At 39.1% G+C, this 24,906-nt stretch overlaps 1 protein-coding gene across 2 annotated transcripts in view; it reads right to left on the reverse strand.

The window, feature by feature from the left end:
* Window positions 1-725: 725 nt before the first annotated feature.
* Window positions 726-24,906, reverse strand: part of LOC126187567 (alpha-tocopherol transfer protein-like) — a 123,153-nt gene continuing 98,972 nt past the window's right edge. For both annotated transcript variants that reach the window (XM_049928726.1, XM_049928724.1), the window contains exons 5-7: window positions 15,800-15,910; window positions 9,601-9,706; window positions 726-1,279 (exon numbers count right to left, since the gene is read on the reverse strand). In XM_049928726.1, coding sequence (XP_049784683.1) covers window positions 1,125-1,279; window positions 9,601-9,706; window positions 15,800-15,910 — 372 coding nt within the window. In that variant the 3' untranslated portion in view covers window positions 726-1,124. The remainder of the gene's footprint in view (window positions 1,280-9,600; window positions 9,707-15,799; window positions 15,911-24,906) is intronic.

Consider the following 24,906-nt stretch of genomic DNA (forward strand, 5'->3'; position numbering starts at 1 on the left):
TTCTAGGATTCGGGAAGGTGTACCAGCCCCGGATGGAATCCGCCCGGCGTGTTAGACAAGGGTCGTTGTGGCGACAAACCAGGATGTGGTTTCTAGGCAGTTGGCCGTATCCGATCTGATGAATTCTGCGGCGGTGGCCACTTTTCGCCTCGGTTTCATGATCTGCAGACATTTAGAAAACGTTCTCACACTTTTAAATGGGATAACGTCAGACGCAGAGACGTTGGGTAGACAAATTCCGTCCCGAAGGGGGGGGGGTGGGGGAGGGTGGCAAACAAGAGTGATTACAGGAAGGGAATGGCGGCCCCCTCTACCACCAAAAGTGTGTAAGGCTGGGAAGGATTTAAGGAAGAAAGGTTGGATTCAACGTTCCGTGGACAGCGAGGTCATTATTGACGGAGCACAAGCTCGGAGTGTGTCAAGGATGGCTAAGAAAACTGGCTGTAACCATTCAAAGAAGCAATCCCGGCCCTTTCCTTGAACGATTATGGAAATCACGGGAAACCTTAATCTGGTTGGCCGAAGGCGGATTTGACCGTTGTCCTCCCAAATGCAAGTGCAGTGTGCTAAATGGGCAAGAAATGTTACTACTAATCAGTTGAATACCGAGATAAAAGGATTCGGCAACATTAATCAGTTAAAATTGAGGTTTGTCTGATAGTCAGGCTAACCCACACACGTACTTGGAATTACTTACAGAACAAGAGTTACATTGAGTATTGATGTTTTAAAATTTGCATGCGTATTTAATAAATAAAAATTGTGTACATACATTTGCATAGTTATTCACTATCATATATGTTAACAGGGAAAACGTTCAAAATATAAGGGATATTAATTTGTTTTATCACGGGTATGTTATAACAGTATTAACAGACTGACACTTTGTAAACACTGGAAAGATATTCCACGCTGTTTAACAGTAATCATTAAGAGTAACATAGCAGGGACAAATAATATATTTACAAACAACATTAAGAAAGTAACAATCGCTTCGTACGATCGTTCATTAATACTGCAGCACTCCGTGAATGAGTCCCTGCATACGCTGGGAACTGGGAAGCGAAGTGTTACGTAGATGGTGCTAGTGGTTTGCACACCACTGGCTGCGGTACTCCTCCCAGCTAGTCGATGCACAGCTTCTTGAAGGAGCCGTCGACGCTGAATCCGTTCTCCATGCCACAGCTCATGTTGTGCGGCCGCATGCTTTCGTCCGAGACGAACTGGTCCTGCTCCATGAACCAGTCCACCAGTGGCCAGTACCTCTCGCGATGGTCCTCTGCAAAAAGAGGTACACATTACATTTCAGTACTGGGTGTTTCATTACACCTTCTCTAGAGATCAGACGAAGTGAGCAGCCCTAGTACATGAACACGAGTCAAGTATCGTGTATTGAAAGTACGCTCAAACATTGCAGCACTGCGAAGTTTCAGAAGGGCACATACGATTGGGTGTTGCTGGCGATCGTGTGACGATATCAAATTATATCCTCCTTTGTTTAAGGCATCATAGCAAAGAGGTTTTTGATGTGTGAATTATGAAAAGCCTGTCACCCTCCTTCCTTCAAGCCCGAGTTCACTCGCACAGGTTTCTTGAGGCCACCACTTAGGAATGTTCCCAAGTGAACCTTTTCATTACTTTCGCTATCCATGGTATGCAAATCCCACGAGCGAAACTGCGAAGACGCTGTACAGTAGCAATCTATACAGTAAGCCAGACGTCATCATTTCATGTTAGAATAGGTTGGATTACATCAAAGTGAATCAACTGCCCTACGTTACTGTTGCACAAAGAATGGTGTACAACCATAGCTAGATGTGGACCTAATCTCAGATCGTTACCTAGTAATATGTTATAGTTCGCTTAAGTTGAAGAGGATACTACCCAATAGAAGACAGACCAAAACTGAGTGCAAACACTCGGACTTAGCGCCCAGTTGAACAAAAAGAGCGTCAAGAGGCCATAAGCAGAAGAGTGTAAAGTAAGATAAATCCAGTGTTGGGCCTGTCTTCTCAATCGTTTTCATCCATTTCCTGGTAAGGAGAACACTTGGAGCATCATTTACGTTATGCAGTCAACTATCACGGCAAAATTTCCTCCTCCAGTCGCCGAATCACCGTTTTGCAAAATTCTTACACACAGAACGGGTGGTCTGCTCCCGAGAAGCGCTCCAAACGATGAACTTACCGCTTTCCTACGATCTGTTGCGCATGTGCAGAGAGCTCGTAAAATATAAACTTCCTCTTGATACGCCCCTTATTAGACGTTAAAATATTTCTCTTTTTCAGAAACACTTGCTTGTTGCTACCAGCCTGCATTTAATACTGTATCTGCTTCGCTCATCGTCAGTTAATAGAGCCAAAATATCAAAACTCATTTACTGCTGTACTCTTAACATTGTTGAGGCTCCTCATATTACTTATTGTCAAGATACTACCCCTTTCTATTCAATCGATAACTTTCTTTCTGTCTACTGCAGCATTACAGTATCATTGGTGAGCTTTAGTTATTATTTCTTGACCCTGAACTATATTTCCTTGGTTTCTTTTATTCCTTCCTCAACTTACAGACAGTATGAGATATGGGATAGGCTACAACCCTGCCCCACTCGCTTCTCAAGTACTCCCTCCCTTTAATTCCCTTCTACTATTCTGAAAGCAGTCTGGTTTATGAGCTAGTTGAGGAAGAAAACGTTTCCCATCGATGATTTTTTATTCTTTTGTCTTCAAAATTTAAAACAGTCTACTCTAGTTAACATTAATTGCGTCTGAAGTGCAAACAGGGTAAATGATGGATGGCAGAGACATGTAAACAAACATACAGGAAACTGAAGAGTAAATGTATGAATCTCTACGATGACGATGAAGAAGCAGATAGATGACAGGAGTAGGAAAGCGTACACGATGAAGATGCACTGCCCCCAAAGGACGAGGAAACTGGTAATGAAGTACGAGTTCCAGTTATACAGATAGAATTTGACATAGTGTTCAATGATATGAGCTTAAACAGAACATCAAATCATCAAAGAGTCAACGGTACATCTCGAAATTACTGAAAGCTGGGGAAGCTAAAATAACTAGAATGCTATTTCAACTGTTGTAAAAGATGAGAGACTTACCATCACAATTCAAGAACAACAGGGACCTACATGCACTGAAAATACCGCGTTGAGAATGTCTAGCTACGAGCCGAAATCTGGATTTGCATAATAAAGTCTAAAAAGGACGAATGATTGCTGCACTCTATAATTTATAAGTCTCCGAGTGCATCCACTTTCCAAATGAAAGGTAACCTGAATTCAAGAACAGCTTTATCGTTACTTTATTTTATCATCACTTTACCAAAGAAAATACGACCAGAGAAATGTGAAATTTATTTATCTGTCTGATTTGATAAGGACACAAAATACTGACAGTAATAATGAGAAATATTGCAGAGCTACTGTATGAGGAATAACCTTCTTTCAGAAAATGGGAATTCGTACTCGAGAAGCATCTAAAAACTTCTGCTTATTATTGGAGAGAAAAATAAAAAAAGTTACATTCCTTAGGCGAGTAATCTACGTCTACAAAAACCATGTAATATTACTAAAAGTAGATCAAAAATTATAAATTCATTTAAAGAATCGTCTGTATCATCATTGTCGTTATCTTCCAGACCGAAGAAGCAATGAAAGAAAATTTCGGGGAAAGTAGTCTAAGATAAACAGAAAAATTTGCTAAGGCTCAGAAAAGGACATGCGGAATGGAATGAACAACATACTTAGCACAGCATGTGGTTTAATGAATACCAAAACTTAGAATATTTGGTAATGCCATTTACTAGAAAAGAGCCTAATGGCTGGCATAAACTCAAAGTTGGAAAAGAAAAACAGTAGTGGAAGCAAAAAAAAAAAAAAATATCAGAAGTAAACTGGTACTGTTGAAGAAAGCTTTCTTAAGTAAAAGAATAGAACTTGGTACTGAATTAAGAATTGTGTTCCTAGTTGAACATCATGAACATAGTACTATATGAATATAGAGGTAAGACCAGGACGTATGAGAAGCCCAAAAAGAATACACTGTCAGTGTTCCAAATCTGGTGTTATACAGGAGTGTTAAGCATTAAGTGGAAAGAGAAGGTACTTGGCACTAGAAGGTTCATTAGAGAGAGGACAATATGCAAAAGTAGTTATAGAGAATTTGATAGTGCAGTTACCTTCAAATGAAAATTTGAGATGGAGAACTAATAAAAGAGAAAAAATACGGAAAGAAAGAAAGGGAAAGTAAGTAAAAAAGAGAGAAATGGAAGAGAGAGGGAGGGAGGCAGAGAGAGAGAGAGAGAGAGAGAGAGAGAGAGAGAGGGAGAGAGAGATTGGAACAGATACTCGTTGTAGTTGGAATATTCATCAACAGGTACAGATACACTCCAGGTTTTATTTATATGTGTAGTATCTCATTTAACAACTGATAAAGCACAGCAGGGAAGTTGCAGAGATAGTTTACATTTAGGCTTGCGGCAGTTGCTGATTCGCTCTTGCAGGCTCAAGTGTTCATGAAAATCAATAAATCATCAGTTTTACAAGTAACCATTTCATTTGACTGAAAGCCAGGGAATATCTGTTTCACAGAGGTACTTCATTGATAAGGTTTCTACAGGGAGATCCACATTCGTGAGAGAATTTTCATACTCATCGCCCAAGGAATCGCTTCACTTCTTAATCAGACGGAATTAAAACCTTACACCATCAGGAAACGAAAATTGATCTTGAGTACGCAATTCAAAAGATTACCAAAGTGTACTCATTCTGACATTCAACAAGGCAGCTAACAAAACTTCGTAAAACGTCCATATCCTTCCTTAGGCGTCAGTATAAGCATTTTTTTACATTCTTATCTTTACTTGAGATCCATTATGTACATTAAGTAATTAAATGTAAACTTCTCATAACTAATCCACAGCCTGCAATTAATGAAGATTAAAAAGAAAACTGCTTACCTTACATACACTACTTTAAGAAATGTTTAGTATATTTGAATGGTCTTATGCCAGACTCAACTAAGCGACATTTAAAAAAATTGAGTTCTTCACCATTTTAAAATGATAGGGTTTCATTTTGTCTTATGACAAAACGAACTATCTGACAAGTCGCCTCGTTTCGTTGCTGTAGCAAGGGATTTCTTGGGAAGAAGGATGGTACTATTGATTCTCTTATTATAAAGTGAACCATGCGGCATCAGAAGATGGCTACAGCTGTATATAGCTCAGGCGCGTGTGCTTGCACAATGGCAGAAAACGATGATAATTGTGAAGACGAGTAGTTTAGTTCTAATTCTTCTGATTTATATGAACCTAGTGATGGTGCCTCTCAATCATCAAATTGTAAGTGGATGTTACTAACATGTGATACTTTTGTTTATAGAATAAACTCATTATTGGAGGTTATATTGTTTATAGCACATGCCAGAATGAACCATGACCACAAATAGTAAATCTAAGGTCACTGCACAATCGATAGTGAGTGTATGTCGATACTTCAGCCAGTGCTGCCATAAATAATGAGGGGAGAAAAAAATTAACCCTGTGGAAAGAAATACCTCTTTACTTAGGGCAGGAAATGCGATTTAATGTGGAGAGGGTTCACTCTGGCAGAAGACTTCCTGAAACAATTGTATTTCGCATATTCGTCAGCTACCAAAGTAATGTAATGGAATATCGTAACTTGGTCTCATGATTGGCATTCTTAATAAATCAGTTTTGAAAACGAATTTGTAGATCTAAGTAATTTGTTTTTGAGACGAACATGAAATTTCTGGCAATAAAAGAAAAAAAAAAGGAAACAGAGAACAATGGAAGAAAGTCCTAAGGAAGAAGAAACAAAATAGTGGGGGAACTTACGTTAACAGTAAAGGGGAGACTGTCCAAGGAAAGACATTTGTTGATTGTAAATGTTCATGTAGACAAAAATGCTGGAAAAAAAATAAATTTTGAGGAGAAAAGAATGTTTTTTGACACAGTTTATGGAAGTGGGTCTTGGGATGTGGAGACATCAATAATATATGGTTCAGTTAAAAATGTTCCTAATCAAAAGGAAGCGTTCTAAAACCGACAAGGAGTTTTCTAGGAACTATTATATTCATAGTGGGGATGGAAATGATGTGAAGTCGTGCAAAGAAACTTATCTAAAGGCACTACAGATTTCTGGCAGTAATGTACATCGAGCCATAGCCAAAGCAAATACTAGCTCTTTATATGACCAGCGTGGAAAACACGCACCTCACAATAAAAGAGCTGACTCAGTTATTATTCACATCCATAATCATATTAATAGTTTTCCCAGTACATCGAGTCACTACTGCAGAAGAGATTAGTCAAAAAAGTACTTGGACAGTAGGCTTAATCTTAGTCTGATGTACAGATTATTCATTGATAAGCTGAAGAAGAAGATCCCAATGTTAAACCTCCCAGCCAATCACTGTACGAAAAAGTATTTAGACGAGACTTCAGGCTCAGTTTCAAGTCTCCTCAAAAGAATACATGTCAAACACGTGACAGGCTAAACACCCTAATTATAGCAGAGTAGACACTTAGAACTGGTGAGGCAGACACTGAGAAGCTACGAACATTAAGAAAGGAACAGGAATTGCACCACAGGAAGGCTGAAGCTGCAAAAGATTGTCTGAAAATGGATATGGAGAACTCCAAGACACAAGATAATCTTACATTCTTTTTCATTTTATTTGCAGAAATCAATACTGCTACCAAAATTGACAACAGGTGTTGCATACTATAAACGTCAACTCTCCTGCTTTAATCTTGGAATTCATTACTTTAAAAGTGGAAAGGCAGTAATGCCTTGCTGGAATGAAAGTATTGTTGCAAAGGGAGCTCAAGAGGTAGGCTCTTGTGTATTGAAAATGTCGAGTCTCATGATATTGCTCCAAGGATGATAGTTTGGTCGGATTTGTGTGGGGGGCAAAACAGGAATTTTTAAATTATGACAATTTGGATGTATTTTGTTCAGACTGGCAAAACTAACATTGAGGAAATTACGCACAAATTTGCCGGACCTGGTCACTCGTATCTTCTGAATGACAGTGATTATGGGGATATAGAGAGAAAACTACGGCATTATCCAGAAATATTTGCCCCAGAACAGCTTTACCGTATTATTGAGAATGCCAGAGTGAAGAAAGGTAAATTTGAAGTTGTAAAATGGATTGTAGTGACTTCAAAAGTACTATGCTACTCGAAAAAGCAATGACTAAGAGAAAAGTAAATCTTTCTGGAGAAAAGGTTAAGTGGCTTAGGATTAACGAAATGAGATTTTCAAAAGAGAAGCTGGGGATAATGGAGTACAAATACAGCCACAATGACATGGAAGAATACTCTTCAGTGACTTTAAATAAACACTTAAAAGCTCGCCACTGTTCTCTCAGTCAAATTAGACTACCTACACTGTATCCAATAGGGCGCACTCTATGCCCTGAGAAACTGAAAGACATTCAGAGACTTCTAATGTACATACCCCCAATGTACCATGAATTCTATAAGAGTCTCAAAATGGCTGATGTATCAAAAATGTGCAGTGACAGTAATGAAGAAAATGAGTAATGGGAAGCATAATCATCGCCTTAAGTGTATTCCAATGTTCTCTACTAATTCCAAAAATTACTTAATAATGCTGTATTACATAAATGCTGAAATTATATCTGTGTGTTTCACTTGACGAATAGATCTATATATATGAGTATAATACAAAAAAACTTCACTTTATATTTCGTACTGAAGTGCATCAATGTGATGTGACAACAAAATAACCTGACGTACATGGATATTTTACATTGTTTATCTGTTGTTTTAAGTTTCAAACTGTAATTAAATAATGTGCTGCAAGGCTCAAAATTCTTGTACAAGTTTTTCACACCCATTATGCACCAGACCACATGTATATTGATAAATATTTTTGAATAAATAAGTTGCTGTAAACTCATAACTTCAGTCTGTTATTTCTCAAAACTAACTGTCACTTAGTTCATTCAGGCAAAAGACCACTCATTTTATAAAGACCTATTTGTTCTCAAGTCTTTCATGATTTTTTATTTTACACGTTTATTTCATTGTTATATATCAGATCACTAATATACAACAAGAAGCGATAGTAGTACATTTGGTCATATAACCGTTACTTGATAACATGGCACTGCCCTTTTCATATATCCCAAAGGCTTCCAAAATAATATCTGTTGCACGAATGGTCACAGCCATTATTTTGTCATTTAGAACTCTCTTATAGAACCGAGTCATTCAAAGAATGAAGAGTTATATATTCTTGACAATGTCAGGCTGTGGGCGACCTGTAATGCGTGGTAACTGAAGGAAGTTTTGAAATGCTGAAATCGGTAAAAATGCATTTCATTGGATGAGTAGTTTCAACATAGCTATACTGTCACCACTGTATCAGCAAGAAGATGCACAGAAGTTGATAGAAAAATATTTCACTGTCATGATATTACACCCTGACAAACAGTCTTGTGACGTAACCTACAGAATTATGACATATCTTATGCTCTAAAATTTTTACAAGATATTGGCTACCAGCACTGCAAGACCCCTCAAACTCCATACGCATTTCCCACTATCATGAAGATCACAGTGCATCAGTACATTACATATAAAAGTATGTTTAACAAACTGATATGCTGTGATCTTCATATTTATGGGAAATGCATCCGCATTCCAAAGTTACCTGTAACATTGATGCACAATATTTTGTCAAAATCTTGAAGCATAACAAATAATTACATTCGTTATGTGACAAGAGAGCTTATCAACTTGTAATACCATGACACTAAAATATTCTCGTATCAACTTCTGTTCCAGTCACCCAATAAAATGCTTTTTTAAGCGATCATTGCTTGTGAAGTTTTTTTTTTCTATTATCACATATAATAAATGTCAGCCTAAAACCCTAACGTTCGACAGTGTGAGATGTTGCGTGTGAAAGAAATCTTAAAATTCTCATTAGATACTGTGTTTAAGAAACTATATTGCAATTTTCAGAACTGTATAAAAAGGTAACGTTCATCTCTAATTGAAAATTACTACTGGGGCAAGTTATGAAGGATTATAAAAATAGTAGACAATACGAGTGTTGAAGGGGAGTTGTCTACTACCGAATAAACTCAATTCTTACTGAGTAAGTGATTAGTAGTCACTGATATCAAAAAATTGTTCAAATGGCTCTAAGCACTATGAGACTTAACATCTGACGTCATCAGTCCGCTAGACTTCGAACTACTTAAACCTAACTAATCTAAGGGCATCACACAAATCCATGCCCGAGGCAGGATTCGAACCTGCGACCGTAGCAGCCGCGTGGATCCGGACTGAAGCGCCTAGAACCGCTCGGTCACAGCAGCCAGCGTCCCTGATGTCCTTGTTTTAGGAACATCAGATGTAATACAAGCACCATCATTTTCGATTACGTTTATGTTCCCATGGAAAGATGATTAGCTTACATTTCTAGTGTCGTGAAATCATTTTCCTGTGGTCTACTAATAACACACTGAAACTAAATAGCTGCATGAGAAATACTTTCCATCAGCATCATCCACTAACCTGCTAGCTCTTCAGCTGGCCCACCAGTGCCTCCCAGTTCATTTGGTACCATTGACCGTGGTAAATGGTCAAACAGAGTATTTGATCCAGGCAGATGAGTCATCACCTGAAAAATTGTTGTAGCTTAAATTGTATTACATGAGGAAACCAAATAACATATATTTTGCTTTGTTTATATACTTTCCTAAAAGGCATATTCAATGAATCACATTTAATTTAGAGACTGACTAATAACACGTATTTGCGAGACATTCAGCTACGCAAAAATAGTTACTTCTAAACACTGAATACGCTTATCAGGCAACACTATTAATCACTCTCAGTGACCGTACAAAGAACAACTTAGATCATGTGAACCTTTTAGAAATTATATTTCTAAGACACTTGCATCAACACTACACAGGAGGAGCCATGGAAATCTTGACTACTATAGTGAATTCGTGGATAGCTCTAATCACAGATGAAAGCCAACAGAAAACTTCCAAGACCAATACATACTGCAGTAATTAATACTTCTGCTATGGAATTACAGTTTTATATTTTGAGAACTAAGCTAGGTACCAGAATGTGAAGCTGGCTGAGTAAGAATGAAAACCAATACTAGATCAACAAAATGAAATCTCTTCCTTCAAAATTTGAGATTAGTTTCTCAATAATTTTACTGATGATGTTTATTTTTTTAATATACCTGTGAGCTAATTAATGTTACTGAATGTTACTGCTATCTGATTCCTTGAGTAACACATTGGTCAGAAAATGTTTGTGCATTTTAATACCTATAAAACCCAAGCATTACAATGAGCACAAAAAATCTAGTCTACGTTCCGAGCGTGTCCCCCTTACATGGTATTTAATACTAGGATTCACCAGACAGTGTGACTGTGCCTAAGATTTCACAGAACGTCGAGAGAGCAATAGCTATCAACATAATATTTGAAGAAGAGAACAGAAGTTTTCAGTGTGGCCTTTCAGTTTCAGCTGACTTCCTTCTGAACAGCGGATTTCATAACTGTGCTGACACCTATGCTCTCGATTTTATGGTAGTAAATCAGAGGCAGGCTGGTAAATACTTCCTGTTCTATGAATACCCTAAGTGGTGAAGAATTTCCACTATTAATACACAAGCTAATTAGGAAAGGTATAAAGTCCTGCAGAAAATGGAAACAGGAAGACACAGCAGGTACAGTGGAATCAGTCTGCTTTCTCTAAAGCAAGATTATAGAATATGTCCGAGATAAGGACGTCTAAGAAATGTCTCTGAGTCAGAATAGGTGCTCTCATGTCAACTGTTGACAAGTTCAGGCATAAATATCTAAAACTGTTCATCTAAAACACGGAAAGCTTTAGAGTCCAAGAAGAACACAGTTGAAGATGGAAGAAAAAACCCGAGATGAATTTCAGGTATGGCACTATAGATAGACATTGGAAGTTAAGTAAAGAACAAAAGGTAGTTTTGGGAAGAACAGAAAAGTAAAGCAATCGACAGAAACCGAGGGTAAAAAGGTGGTACATTTGCTAAGTCATCCAGGGCATTGGAAGAGGAGAATAGACGAAATATTTTCGTAGCCAAATCAACGTAAGACTATGTTATATGTACTGGTTATGATTATGAGTGTTGTAAATGGAAAGCTTAGAACAAGATATGAACCAAAAATTAATATCTGATTACTTCTCTTTCAGCATCTTTGCAATGTGACTGTGCACCTAACACACAAATCATATCCTTTTTGCGTCTAATTTAATAAAAAGTATGATGCAGAACGTATTCAGGCATAACGCCATAGTGCCAAATGATAAAGCACTATTACTACGTCACTAATCAAAAACTACAACAAAATACTGTAGAATTATTACGGTGAAAAATACAGAAACACAACGAGAGTATTATAAAATTACAATGGTAAAATTTATTATACAAAAAAGGGCAAAATTGTAGAATTAGACACTGTAAAGTTTTGTTAGGAGAATAAACTCTTCAAATAAAAGAGATTCTTGAAATTTCGGAACAGCACTGTTTATAACATTTCAGCTAGGTAGCGTTTGATTAACTACAACTCTGGAACTACTTCCAACTACCTACATAAATGGAAAATCTTACGAAAATTATTATTAGGATTAGGGAGTAATCAGGGATATGGGAAACACATTCAGATCACTTAGCAAATGAAGCGGTAACAAAACACTAAAACGTAGTTTCGATGTAGTCAATGCAGAGAACTGAAAAAAAGCAATTACAGAAAGAACTGATTTATGTCGTATGATCTACTAAAGACATCTGAGAGATAAAACCAAAAAGCATTACTTGTAGTGTGAATAAAGCTCCAGAAGACATTTCTCTACTTTTCTGGTGGATCAAGAGGCCAACGAAATATATTTTTAAAAAATGCTCGTTACGAAGAATCATTTTGAGTGTAATGCAATTCTGACGGGTCTAAAGGAATGCCTAGGAACACGAGTATATGAAGTACTGTAGATATACTAAATTTCACGTTCAATGAGAGCAACACGTTCACAGGTTTAGAATCTGTATTTTGGAATTAGAAGTTCGAAATCACGGAAAAATTTAACTGAGATACTACAACAGCAGGTTAACTGAGATACTACAACAGCAGTTCCAGAGAAAACGGAAAATCAGAAACGGGGAATCCATATAGCGAAAGTGAATCAGCAGCTTCATTTGTTCAATTACTGTCTCATAATGTCTCATTTCTAGGAAAAGAAGTTAAATATATTACATCAAATGTAATATTCATGGAAAAGTTTCTATTAAGTACTAATAAAAGTAATTCAGTGCCAATAAGCATATTACTATACTTCAATTATTATTAATGAAAATATGCGCAATGTGCAAATACAAAACAAAAACTAATGCAATTACAAATACAAACAAAAAGCTGAGTTACATTAACCTGTTCCAGTTTCATTACTGACGCAGTTATCCGCATTATATCTTCCGCAATATGCACACCCTAACGCGACATTGGATGCCGCCTAGAATTGCTGGCGTGTGATGCCATGACAAAAATATATAGGCGGCGCAGACACGGATGGGGGATTACCCTACCTACAAATGGGGAAATCCATTGAGACAACAACTTTGACAAAGGGCAGATTATTATTACGCAGAGCCTGTGAATGAGTACCTCGAAAACGGCGAAGCAGGTCGCATGTTCAAGTGCTACTGTTTTGAGCATGTACGGAAAGAGGAAGAAGGACAGTGTAATTACCAGTTGGCGTTAATGGTTGGACCAACACGACTCATCACAGAACTTGAGGTTCTGAGGGTTGTTTGCTCTTTAAAGTAGGATAGATGGTGATCTTTGGCATCTTTGCCGCAAGAACACAATGCTGGTGCACACACAAGTGTTTCGGAGCACACAGTTTATTGTACTTTGTTCAATGTTGAGCTCCACAGCAGACCACCCTTACATGTTCACATGTGGAGTCAACGACATCGTCAGTTACTATTGCAATGGGCACGGGAACACTGGGATTCGACCGTAGATCAATGGAAAAGTGTCGGGTCTTCAGGTGAATCACATTTTTTCTACATTAGGTCGATGGTCGTCTCCATAAAATGCAGTCATCGAGGTGAACGGTTGTTCAAAACGTGCAGCGCGCCAAGGACGCAGGCTGGTTCAAAAAGGGGCTCTGAGCACTATGGGACTCAACTGCTGAGGTCATCAGTCCCCTAGAACTTAGAACTACTGAAACCTAACTAACCTAAGGACATCACACACATCCATGCCCGAGGCAGGATTCGAACCTGCGACCGTAGCGGTCGTGCGGTTCCAGACTGAAGCGCCTAGAACCGCACGGCCACAAAGGCCGGCGACGCAGGCTGGTGGGAGCAGTATTATGCTATGGGAGACATTCTCCTGCGCTTGCATGGGACCTGTGGTAGGAACCAAAGACACGCTCACAGCTGCGAACCACCTGCATCCCCTTCCCCGACGGCGATGTCATCTTCCACAAGTACAACTGAACGTGGCTCGGAGCCTGAACAGTGCTACAATGGTTTGAGGAGCATTATGGTGAACTGACGTTGATGTATCGGCGACCAAATGCATCTGATGTAGATCCTACTGAATCCACCTGAGTCGCTATCTGACGCCATTACCGCGTACGCAAGTCAGCAGCCCTTATTTACGCAATTTACATGACCTGTGCGCAGACATCTAATGTCACATACCTCCACAAACCTGCCAACAGACTGTCGGATCCCTGATACGTACAATCAGAGATGTGTTTCGTTCCAAAGACGGACAAATAATCTGTTTAAGCAGGTGGTCATAATGTTTTGGCTCATCAGTGCGTGTTCTAGCGAATTATCATCTGATGTGACAATAAAAGCGTAGCAAGGGCAGAGATTTTTCTATTGAGCAATCAAATAAACCAATAAAAAGAGACGATGTAAAGATCATTAACAAACATCAGTGTTGCTTTTCCTGTAAGAAAGATTTACTTGCAGTTAAATATTTTTGTGAAAATGTAAGACTGGCACTGAATATTGTTGGAAGCGTTGGGAGATGTTGTGTTCAATAAAATGCGAAGTAACGTACTGAATCAACAAAGAGGGAACGAGTGACTCATTTGGATGGGGCGATTAGTTAATGGATCACCATCTATTGCATTCCAAGTTCATTAATTTTTAATGAAGTATTTATAGAATTTTATGTTAAAAAAATCTGCAGCGTTACTTGGGATGATGCAAGAAGTAATGAAACAGAGCTGTTTACCAAACTAACCTAACACTGGAAGGATAACTAATGGTTAACGTGCAGGAATTTCCAAACATAGTGATGTAAATTATCCCAGGAGAACACATTAAATTAGTTACTCTTTTCACTATGTAGAACTAAGCTGAAAACGTACACATGTATTTGAAACATGCCAAAGAAATTGAAATAATGAGATTAAAACTTGTATTTTAAGTATTCTAACGTAATCATTGTTGGTACATTATTACTGAAAGACATAATGCTGGATAAAAAGGGCAGAAATAAACTATATGAATAAGGCACAGAACGCCTGAAGACAGACAAAAAACAAGTGATTAATTGTGAAACCTGATAAGAAAGTAAATAGTTGAATTGATAAATCTTAGAATGTATTATATCTGGTGGACGATTAAGATTAGGAATGAGTAAAGAAAGGAATATGAAAAAGACTGCCGGCCGCGGTGGTCTCGCGGTTCTAGGCGCGCAGTCCGGAACCGCGCGACTGCTACGGTCGCAGGTTCGAATCCTGCCTCGGGCATGGATGTGTGTGATGTCCTTAGGTTAGTTAGGTTTCAGTAGTTCTAAGTTCTAGGGGACTGATGACCACAGCTGTAAAGTCCCATAGTGCTCAGAACCATTTGAACCATTTTGAAAAAGACTGACGAGAAGAAGGGCCACGTGCTAAGGTATCAGGAAGTAACGTCCATTGTTCTAGAGGGAACTGTAAAGGGTAGGAATTGTAGGGAGAGACAGAAATTGAAATGCATCCGGCGAATAATTGAGGACACAGGTTGCAAGTGCTACTCTGAAATGAAGAGGTTGGGCGCAGGAGAGGAATTGGTGGTGGGCTGCATAAAATAGATGGAGAGAGAGAGAGAGAGAAATAGAGAGATTGATTCTGGTGCGGAGAAGCAGCGGAAATTGTGATGATGTAAGTCAGAAATCACAACTGTAAGCATAACGTCACAACATTCCTCTTACTCAGTTCTGAAAACACTCCTTAAAGGTACATGCTGGCAGTTTTCTCACCTTCAAAGGAAATTTGAAGTTTTCCTCAGACTTATTTCCCACGTGAGTAAAGTAATATTTTATATCACGCCATAACTTTTAATTTTTTCCTTCAGAGTGCGTTGCTCCAAATTACTTAAAGTGACTAGATGGAATACTGATGTAAGTTCCCTTCCCCGTTATGGATCTTTTAAAACTGTAACATTTCTCCTTAACCTTATTAGATTAGGGAAAACTACCGTATCTCAATATTTATTAACGATTACACTGGGCAGTTACGAAACTTTGAACATAGTATAAGGGAACTTTGGTCGTTCTCGGTGTCGTGAAGACCACAGACAAATTAATTGTAAAGTCATCTCCTCTCGCTCCATGTAAAAACTTACCACCTCGAGATTAGCGACATACAGTTCCACCTGCCAGTTACAGTACAACTATGCCTCGTTAACTGACAGTACATAAATGCTTACCCTCTTCCTTATTTTTTCCGGTAGTGCTGCCCTTACTAGCGTCATTATCATGTCCATAACTTTTGGTGCGTTGACGAAATGCAGCGCCTTTATCCTCCGGCAGTAAGCTCCCTGTAACACATAAAAGGTTTCCTTAAATTATTTAATCTGCTTGAAAAGGCTTTACGTAAGAGCCTTACCATAAACGTCCGAGAGTTAACAATTTTTTTGCTCTCGTGCTCCAGAAAGAATCTGTTTTAGTTAGTATAACAACAGGTCCCACTAATCATTGATGGTACACACTTCTTATTGCCTATTTCTACATACGCCAACAGCCAATGTTTTTTCTTCGCTGTGGTGTAGGATGCTATGTGATAATTCAAGGAAATTTATTGATTGTGTCGCTTCGTAAGGTTCCATTAAATATCTGACAGTCTCATTTACAGCAATTATTAGGAAATAAATTTTCCAAACGTTTTTATGCTTTGTTGAGAAAACAAATTTAAAGTAAGCTGAGATTAGGAATAACTTGGCCTCTGATTCCAAAAATTATCTTTAATTTCTTTTTATTGTATCATGTATACGCCTAACTGATAAGAGATATGTTTTTCCTAGGATGACAGCATCCTCTCGTCACTGGCCAGCAGTAGTGTGCATAGTAAAAGCTGTATCCTTAACACCATTTGGAATGTGATCCATCAGTGGGCGGCAAGATATTATCCTAGGGAGAATATACCTCACATCGATTAGTTGTACGTATTCCACGGGGGTTTGACGATTGGGATGGTAGCCCTGAAATTGATCGTAAGACAATGACAAGAAACTAGCTACTTCTAATCTGAGTTTGTCATACGATTGGATTGCCGCGTTCCTTCACGATGGAAAGTTTAAGTAAACTGATACTAACTTTTCAGTTGGAATGGACTCCACAGTCATGATAAATTTCTTAAATGAAATCATTTTGACGCATTGGCTCTTAATGCAAGAGTTAAGCTATCCTTTATGCAATACCACTCAATACTATATAGACTTTTGTTGTGAAATATTTTATTGTATGATATGTTCCCTATGTCTATACTAACCGTACTTTACTTAATTAGTGTTTATTGTATTATATGTCAGGCCAATCATGTTCCGTTTCTAAAATTGTACGTTTAACGGGTACACTCTGTAAGTCCTCTTTTTATTTTGTCAACTAAACAAGACAGAGTTGTTACATACTTTTTATTTCAAGTATTATGTTGGACATTTGATAGTGGTAACACAGCCGGAAATACTTAGTAGTAAAGAGTATGAAACGAAATGTTGATCTGAGCCCAACAATAACAGCCGGTGGTGCAAATTCATGTCAGTCAACTGATTTAAGCTGGTTCAGTGTACAAGAGGAAATACGTTTTCCAAATTATTTAACTTGTAGTGTTATAGTCTTCTTTTGGAAAGCTTTTTATTTGCCAGTATAGCAAGATGGCAAGTAAAAACTTTTCCAAAAGAAGACTACAACACTATATTTAAAGATCACCTCTTATAAAACTGACAGCGTCGGGTAATTACGTAATCTTTACTAAAAATCTGGAGTGAGGCTGCTGGAAGACATTTTCCTCCCAGTTGTTACGATTTATTTTCATCAGCTACGAGAATCTAGAGTGTTTCTCGTACTTCACAATCTCGAGAGACAAACAGACCAGGACTGTCGAAATGAGTATAACTTTCCCCTACCCAGTGGATAGAAAGGTGACTAAATTTATTATAATTCATATTTTTTTATGGAGCATGAGATGAAAACCTTTACTACCAACCACAAAGTTTGCAGTCGATATTCATCATACACGGAATGGTCAATCTCGGCTCCGCCACTGACATTTTCACGCTCTCGGAAATGCCAATACGTTTTGACTGCTAATTGGAGTCGTAAAACAACTGGGTATTTGCACACTAATGTGTGTTTCTGTTTTCACACTCGGCAGGTGCATTTTACGATTGTGCCCGCCTTGGGTGATCTATGAACGGATTTCTACCTTTTCTCCGTGCACGATTCGTGTGAGCAGCCGTACGCACTTTAAGATTCATTATGACGTCTATGGCCGAGGAAACAGTTTCATTAACGGTAAGAGCATAGGAAAGATAATCGCTTGTATGGTTTTGCGGTGGCTCTTATTTGCATGAGTGGGTCTGCCTGACTAAGCAGTAGGTGGGGGGTTGAGAAAACCACTTCTAGAACCCATCAAAGCAGATTGTGACTGAATGAATGACGTTATCCTTTACGTGAATGCTCATCAACATTTTTTAAAAGTCGTGCCTCATTTTCTCGCCAAAGACGATTCTCTTCCCTCCTATCTGCATAAGTTGGATGTCCCCAACCTCATACGAGTCTCTTCCAATCAATCAGTATTAATGTATGGCCTCTGAAAATACTGTGTCTAGTGTCTTTAGTAGACAGTTGAAGTTCTACAAATGAATCGTTGCCTGCCATTTACTTTACTTAAACCTCACTGTAAGAGATCGTTTCATTCATGTCTTTATACGTTGTTAGTCTCAAATTTGATTTGACTGACTGTAATTGCGAATCATTAATTTTGTATTCATCGGATTTACTCTGCGCTAAAGACTGATCGTCTATCTTTACATCGCGCTGTGGTTTTGTCGAAATCTGTGTTCTGCTTACGAGGATATTTTCGATCCCATCACAAACCTGGTTAGATATACAGTAGGAAAGTATTTTCACTATGTGGCTTTGTTGTGGCACTGCATCGAAAGCTTTCCCAACGTTTAGAAACACAGAATCAAACTTGTTTGCTCTATCCCTACTACGTACGTACTATTTATGAAATGCACTCGTTGAGTTGCATACGAACGTTTCGTTCGGAGTTTAAGCTGTTCTCAATGGAGTGTAACTCGTGGTCTAGTGCCTAGCGTTGCTGCCTCTGGATCAAAGGGTCCCGGGTTCGGTTCCCGGCCGGGTTGGGGATTTTCTCTGCCAGGGAACTGGGTGTTGGTGTCGTCCTCAACATTTCATCTTCGTAATCATCAATATTCGTGACAGTGGCTATATTGGACTGTGTACAAAAAAAATTGGACTGTGAAAAAACGTGGCTTTGTACGGGTGCTGATGACTGTACAGTTGACAGCCCCAAAACGAAACATCATAACTATCATCATCATCACCCACGGAGTGCTTTACTGTGTTTCCGGGAAGGTTAAAGCAGGGTTATGCCACAAATATACATGAGTAAGACAGCGCGGTGCTTCTGTGGCGCCATCTCTTTAGTGTTCCGTACCGTAATCGGTAAAACGGAAACCTTATAGGATCACTTAGTTGTCCATCTCTGTCTGTCTGTCTCTGTGTCTGTCTGCCTCTCTCTGTGTCTGTCTGTCTGTCCGACTGTCAAGAACCCTTTCTTCTCAGGAACGGATAGACATATCAATTTCAAATTTACATCGCATACTAAGGTAAATTGGAAATTTGTGGTAAGATCTTATGGGACCAAACTGCTTAGGTCATCGTTCCCTAAGCTTACACTCTACTCAATTTAACTTAAACTAACTTACGCTATGGACGCCACACACCCATGCCCGATGTAGGAGTCGAACCTCCGACGGGGGGAACCACACGGACCGTGACAAGGCGCCTTAGACCGCGCGGCTATCTCGTGCAGTGCATAATAAGGCATATGGGTAGGCGGAAATGTAAAAACATTAAGACTCTAAGTCAATTTAATCAAAGTACTCGTTCATTTAGGTCAGAAATTTTGATACTCGCAATCTCACTCATGAAAATCTGTAGGGTACTTCCCGTTGACATAGAATCATGAAATTTGGCAAGATGCGAGGTATCACGGTATAAGTAGAGGAAAATATTCGAAAATTGTTCATTTGTAATTTTATCACACGAAAATTTTTTTGTTATTTGTTATCCGACTTAAAGCTAAAACATTCTCGAAAGTCTTGAAATTCCCGGGACCGAAATGTCGTCTTATCGATGTCGATAACAGACCAAATTTGTCAAGATTTTTAATTCCCGGAATGGATCTATATACATTATTAATTTTGTACGGGACCCTCAGAGCGCGGCTCCTACTTGCACTTGATCAATTATTTTTCTAAACTTATGTCCAGTGCCTTTTCTAAATATAGGATACATAAACCGATGAGCCATAACATTATGACTATTGCCCACCACAGATTGAACGTCACCTGGTGGCGTTAGGAGCACATGACACAGAAATGTACATACGCGTAGAAGGCACGATTGGTGGGTCATTCTAGCAACGACACGGAAGCAAATGCGCAAGTCTACAGACGTAAGTGGCTTTGATGAACGGCAAATTGATACTGCCCTGCGGCTGGGAGAGAGCATATCGGAAATTAAAAAGCTGGTGAGCTATTTGCACACTACTGGTGCGAGTGTCTATGGAAACATGTTGAAGGGCAGAGAAACCACGAGTACGGCACAAAATGTTGGAAGTCCAAGACTCATCACACAATGCGAAGATACGTGGCAGTTCTACTGACAGCTTAACGCTGGTGCAGACACAAGGGTTTCGAGCATACCGCTCAAAGCATACTGCAGGACACGAAGCTTCGCAGGACACTACCACCACGTGTTCCCATTTGGACCCAACGACATCGTCATCTACTACTGAAGTGTTCACAGAATCAGCAAGATTGTACGGTGAATGAATGCAAATGTGACACCTGATGGAATGAAAAACATTCCTTTACTGGGTCAAAGGCCAGGAGAAAAAAAAAGATAGGGTAGTAAGCGCTCTTACCTGCTATTGGCTGATGCTGTAACGTCACTAAGGAATAGAGTCTGCCTCAGAAACATAGCTATACACGTGTCCACCCATTTGTGCTACGTATTTGTGGAATGTTTAACTTTAACACAGTGAAATGTTAATTGTCGTTCTGCTATTAGTAGAGTGTTACTGCTACAGTCTGCAACTAGTTCAGCGTTTAAACAGACACGTCCGGTTTTTAAAAATATTCTATCGTCTATGCAATTGAAACATGCAAAGAAAGCGTAAATTACAGCCTGTTTGTGCAGTTTTCTGCCAACGTAAATGTTCGATATAAGCAACAGTTTTTTGTGTTTGCTCTTAGACAAGTTTTAACTAGCAAAGGAGATCAGTATAACGCTCAATTTCATTTTGAATTCACCACAGTTTTGAAAGAACTTCTACTAATAGATGAATCCTATCTTTATTACTGAATAAATTATACAAGTGCTTTATTTGTATAAAGCATTTGAATTAGCTAACAACTTTCAAAATACCTGAATGGCAGCTGAAACTGCTATTTATTCGAGAACGCAAGGCTGACACAGTAGGGAGCAGATATCTGAGTTCTTCCCTGAGAATATTGTAGCTTTCCTTTGAAAAAAGTAATTCAATTGCAAATGTTCTCTTTGATCCAGCGAACCCGTTTTCACCTGATGGACAAACTTCGGTTTCAAAGCGTAAAATTTTGTGTTGAGTGTTAGATTAATTTCACGAAGCACAAGTGCATTTTTATTACTTTCTTCATTGTACAGAGGTAGATTGGCTAATTACAACTCACTTCGAAGATCTTTATTTCGTGCTTGCAGTTTCATGCGTGTTTTTCAGATGAGCATTTCTCTTCTGCAATGCCGCTACGAAATTCTGTAGACTGGCACAATCTGAATCACTGCGAACCACTTCCTCTGTAAATTTACATCCATGAGCACCCTTCTTTCGTCGTGAAAGCTTTGCTAAGGCTTTTACGCCTTTTCTATGGATTTCACGTTTATTGTTGAAACGTTCCTTTCTTTCTCCTATTGCACGGATACTATCACTGGCGCTATTGGTAAATTAGCTGATGAAAACTTATCGCTCTTAAGCACTTGCTTCCATGGAAAAGTTAGCACTTCCGAATTAAAGTTCTCTCATAATCAGTGTCTTTGACATGACGAGAGCATATACTAGCATTTACAACATACACAGCGTCTGTGCTAAAGAATTTCAGCAACTTTTGCAGCTTAGCGAAAAAGACTACACTCACGAAGTCACACAGTCGCCAGCACACAAACATGGGCGGAAGGTGTTACTCTCTGACGTCATGCGCAGAATGACGTAAGTGCGATTATTTCTGCGCAGCCTTTACTCTGCCTCCTGATTGGTTCGATGGGCGTGCCAGGATACGCCGTCATTGAGGCGAACTGTTGCTCCAAAGACGCGCAACGTCATGGACGCAGGCGGCTTAGAGCAGTAGTAATCAGTGGTGGACACTCATTTGGGAACCTGTAGAAGCAATCAATGGCTGTGGACAACGTTAATGATATGCTCCAAGCAGTATCACTATCTCGTGTTACAACAGCAGAATCGTGCTAAAATTATTTGAGGAGCGTGATCATGATCTCGTGTTCTTGTCGTTGTCACCAAATTTCCCTGACTTTAACGTGACGGAACACATCTGGGTCGATACCGAGAGCCAGATGTGCATACCCACTCCACCGGCCTGTAATTTACAGGAACTGTATGAATTTCGCGCAGAAATCTGGTACCAGATACCTCCAGAAAGCTACCAAGGACTTGTCGGATGCATGTCATGCACAATCTCTGTTGTACTGCGTTCCAACGATGGACCAACATCCTATTAAGCAAGTGGTCATGATGCTTTATCTCATCATTGTGTGTTATGATCAAAATATCAGTGGTTTACTGTGATTTCAAATAAAGCTTTTATTCAAAGAATCTGTACAAAACTCGACAGGAGCTCTATCAAGACCCTGGGCTTTATTGGAGTTTTGTGATTTGAGAAACTTTTCTTCCCCACTTTTGCTCACTAGTATTAGTACGTGATGTGTGTTACCAACGGTACGGCTACAGAATTATCGTACCATTCCTTGATTATCCTCTGTGAACGAATAAATGATTGGAAAGCTCATTATTTCGTTTTTTTATTCTACATTTTGTATTACATTTCCTCTCAAGTCTCTAAGCGTTTGGGCAGTAACGTTTGTTCCACGGATAGCCCCAGGGCGGCTGGATGGGCTAGTTTCACTTACCAAAGAAAGTGCTGCGAATCGGATACGACAGTCACTTGAAGAAGACGTGAACTATATTATGAAGGACAACTTAGGAAACTCCATCACTCATCTTCAGAGTGGGATATGTAATTATTCTTTTGCAGGTCATTCCCACAGTTAAAGAGAAGTTAAAATTAGGCTAATTAGCATCCAGCATATAAGCACTTCCAAAGTCCGTTAATAAACAGAACGAGTGGAAGACTCAATATTAAGTGTAAGAAGCAGTTCCTTTTCCCGCACACTTTACATTAATTTGCAGCCGTATACCTGAATAGAGTTGGAAATAATTCAGCTACAAACATTCTCCGCTAGCCACAGTTCGGGGCCTGACGGAGGACCCCTGTACCATTAGTAATCATCTCCCTTTCCGTCCTACTCGCAAACCCAGCGAGCTCTACTTACTCGCACTTATATTCGTGGTCCTTGCGCGAAATGTACGTTGGTGGCATGGGATCGTTCTGCAGTCAGCTTCCTCTGCCGTTTCTTTAAATATTTCCAAGAGCGTTCCTCTAAAAGAACATCGCCTTTCCTCCAGTGATTACGATTTGAGTTCCCGAAGCATCTCCGTAATATGTGCGTGTCGATCGAAAGCACCGGTAAAAAATTTAGCAGCCCACATCATAATTGTTTCGATGTCCACCTGTAATCCGACCTGGCTGGACCTTAGCCACTCGAGCCGCACTCAAGAAACTGTCCCAATATACTGATGTCGAATCCTTCTCCACTGCAATCCTTATAGGCTCATTCCATTTCCTGTCGCTCTGTAACGAAATGCCAAGACGTTTAATCGCCATATCTGTGTCAGGTTGCACACTATTAATGCTGTATTCGAACATCGTGGGATTTTTTCTCGTCTGCCTCAGCTTACACTTTTCTACATTTAGACTCAGCTGTCATTAATCACACCAATCAGAAATTTTGTGTGAGTCATCTTGTATTCTCCTACAGTCATCCAAGGACGGCACCCTCCAGTACACTACAGCATCGTCAGAAAAACAGCTTCAGACTGCTGGCCATCCTATCCGTCAGATAATTTATGTATATAAAGAATAGTTGCGGTACTATCACTCTTCCTTGAAACACGTTACATTTAATGTTGATACTGCTGTTGGTTAGAAGCTATATTCTCATATCAGTAGATTCATAATACCAAAACAATTCGAATTATGAAAATTAGTATTCGGCATCCAAAATATTGGCCATCGATCCTGCTATACTACTTTTGCATCCATAATACGTTTCACGCATCGTATGTGGGAGAACCTACCTTCTAACGTGAAATACAGCACTGCTGATACATATAATGTTATTTCTTGACTACATATAAGGGTGCTGACTGTTAAAACAGACTGTAAAATCATTACATTTCTCTCTGACCGCGAATGATATAATTTTCTTCCGAAATAATCGGCAACCAATTGAACAAAACACTAGTTGCGTCATTTTTTTAAGGCAACTGCTGTGCTTTTTCTTCACATCGGAAATCTAGCTATTCCAGTCACACCCCCCTCGTGCAATCGGACTTCTCCTTTATGTCATCTATACTTGGTTCACACAGCCAAAGAGAAAGACTGGACTTGATGGAAACTCAAGAAGTAGTAACACTTCTTCACATAGAGAAAGTAATTTTTTTTCTCGTACAATTTCAAATATTAACGGAAAATTCTGAAATAAATTTAAGATAAATATATACAGGGTGGTCCAACGATCGTGAGCGGGCCGAATACCTCAGGAAATAACCGTCAAACGAAAAAACTACAAAGAAAGAAACTTGCTAACTTGAATGGGGAAACCAGAGGGTGCTATGGTTGGCCCGCTAGATGGCGCTGCCATAGGTCAAACTGAAATCAACTGCGTTTTTTTTTAATAGGAACCCCCATTTTTTATTACATCTTCGTGTAGTACGTGAAGAAATATGAATATTTTAGATATAACACTTTTTTCTCTTTGTGATAGATGACGCTGTTATAGTCACAAACATATGGCTCACAATTTTAGACGAACACTTAGTCACAGGTACGTTTTTTAAATTAAAATACAGAACGTAGGTACGTTTGAAAGTTTTATTTCGGTTGTTCCAGTG

The sequence above is a fragment of the Schistocerca cancellata genome, chromosome 5 (assembly GCF_023864275.1).
Source record: "Schistocerca cancellata isolate TAMUIC-IGC-003103 chromosome 5, iqSchCanc2.1, whole genome shotgun sequence".
NCBI classification, from domain to species: Eukaryota; Metazoa; Arthropoda; class Insecta; order Orthoptera; family Acrididae; genus Schistocerca; species Schistocerca cancellata.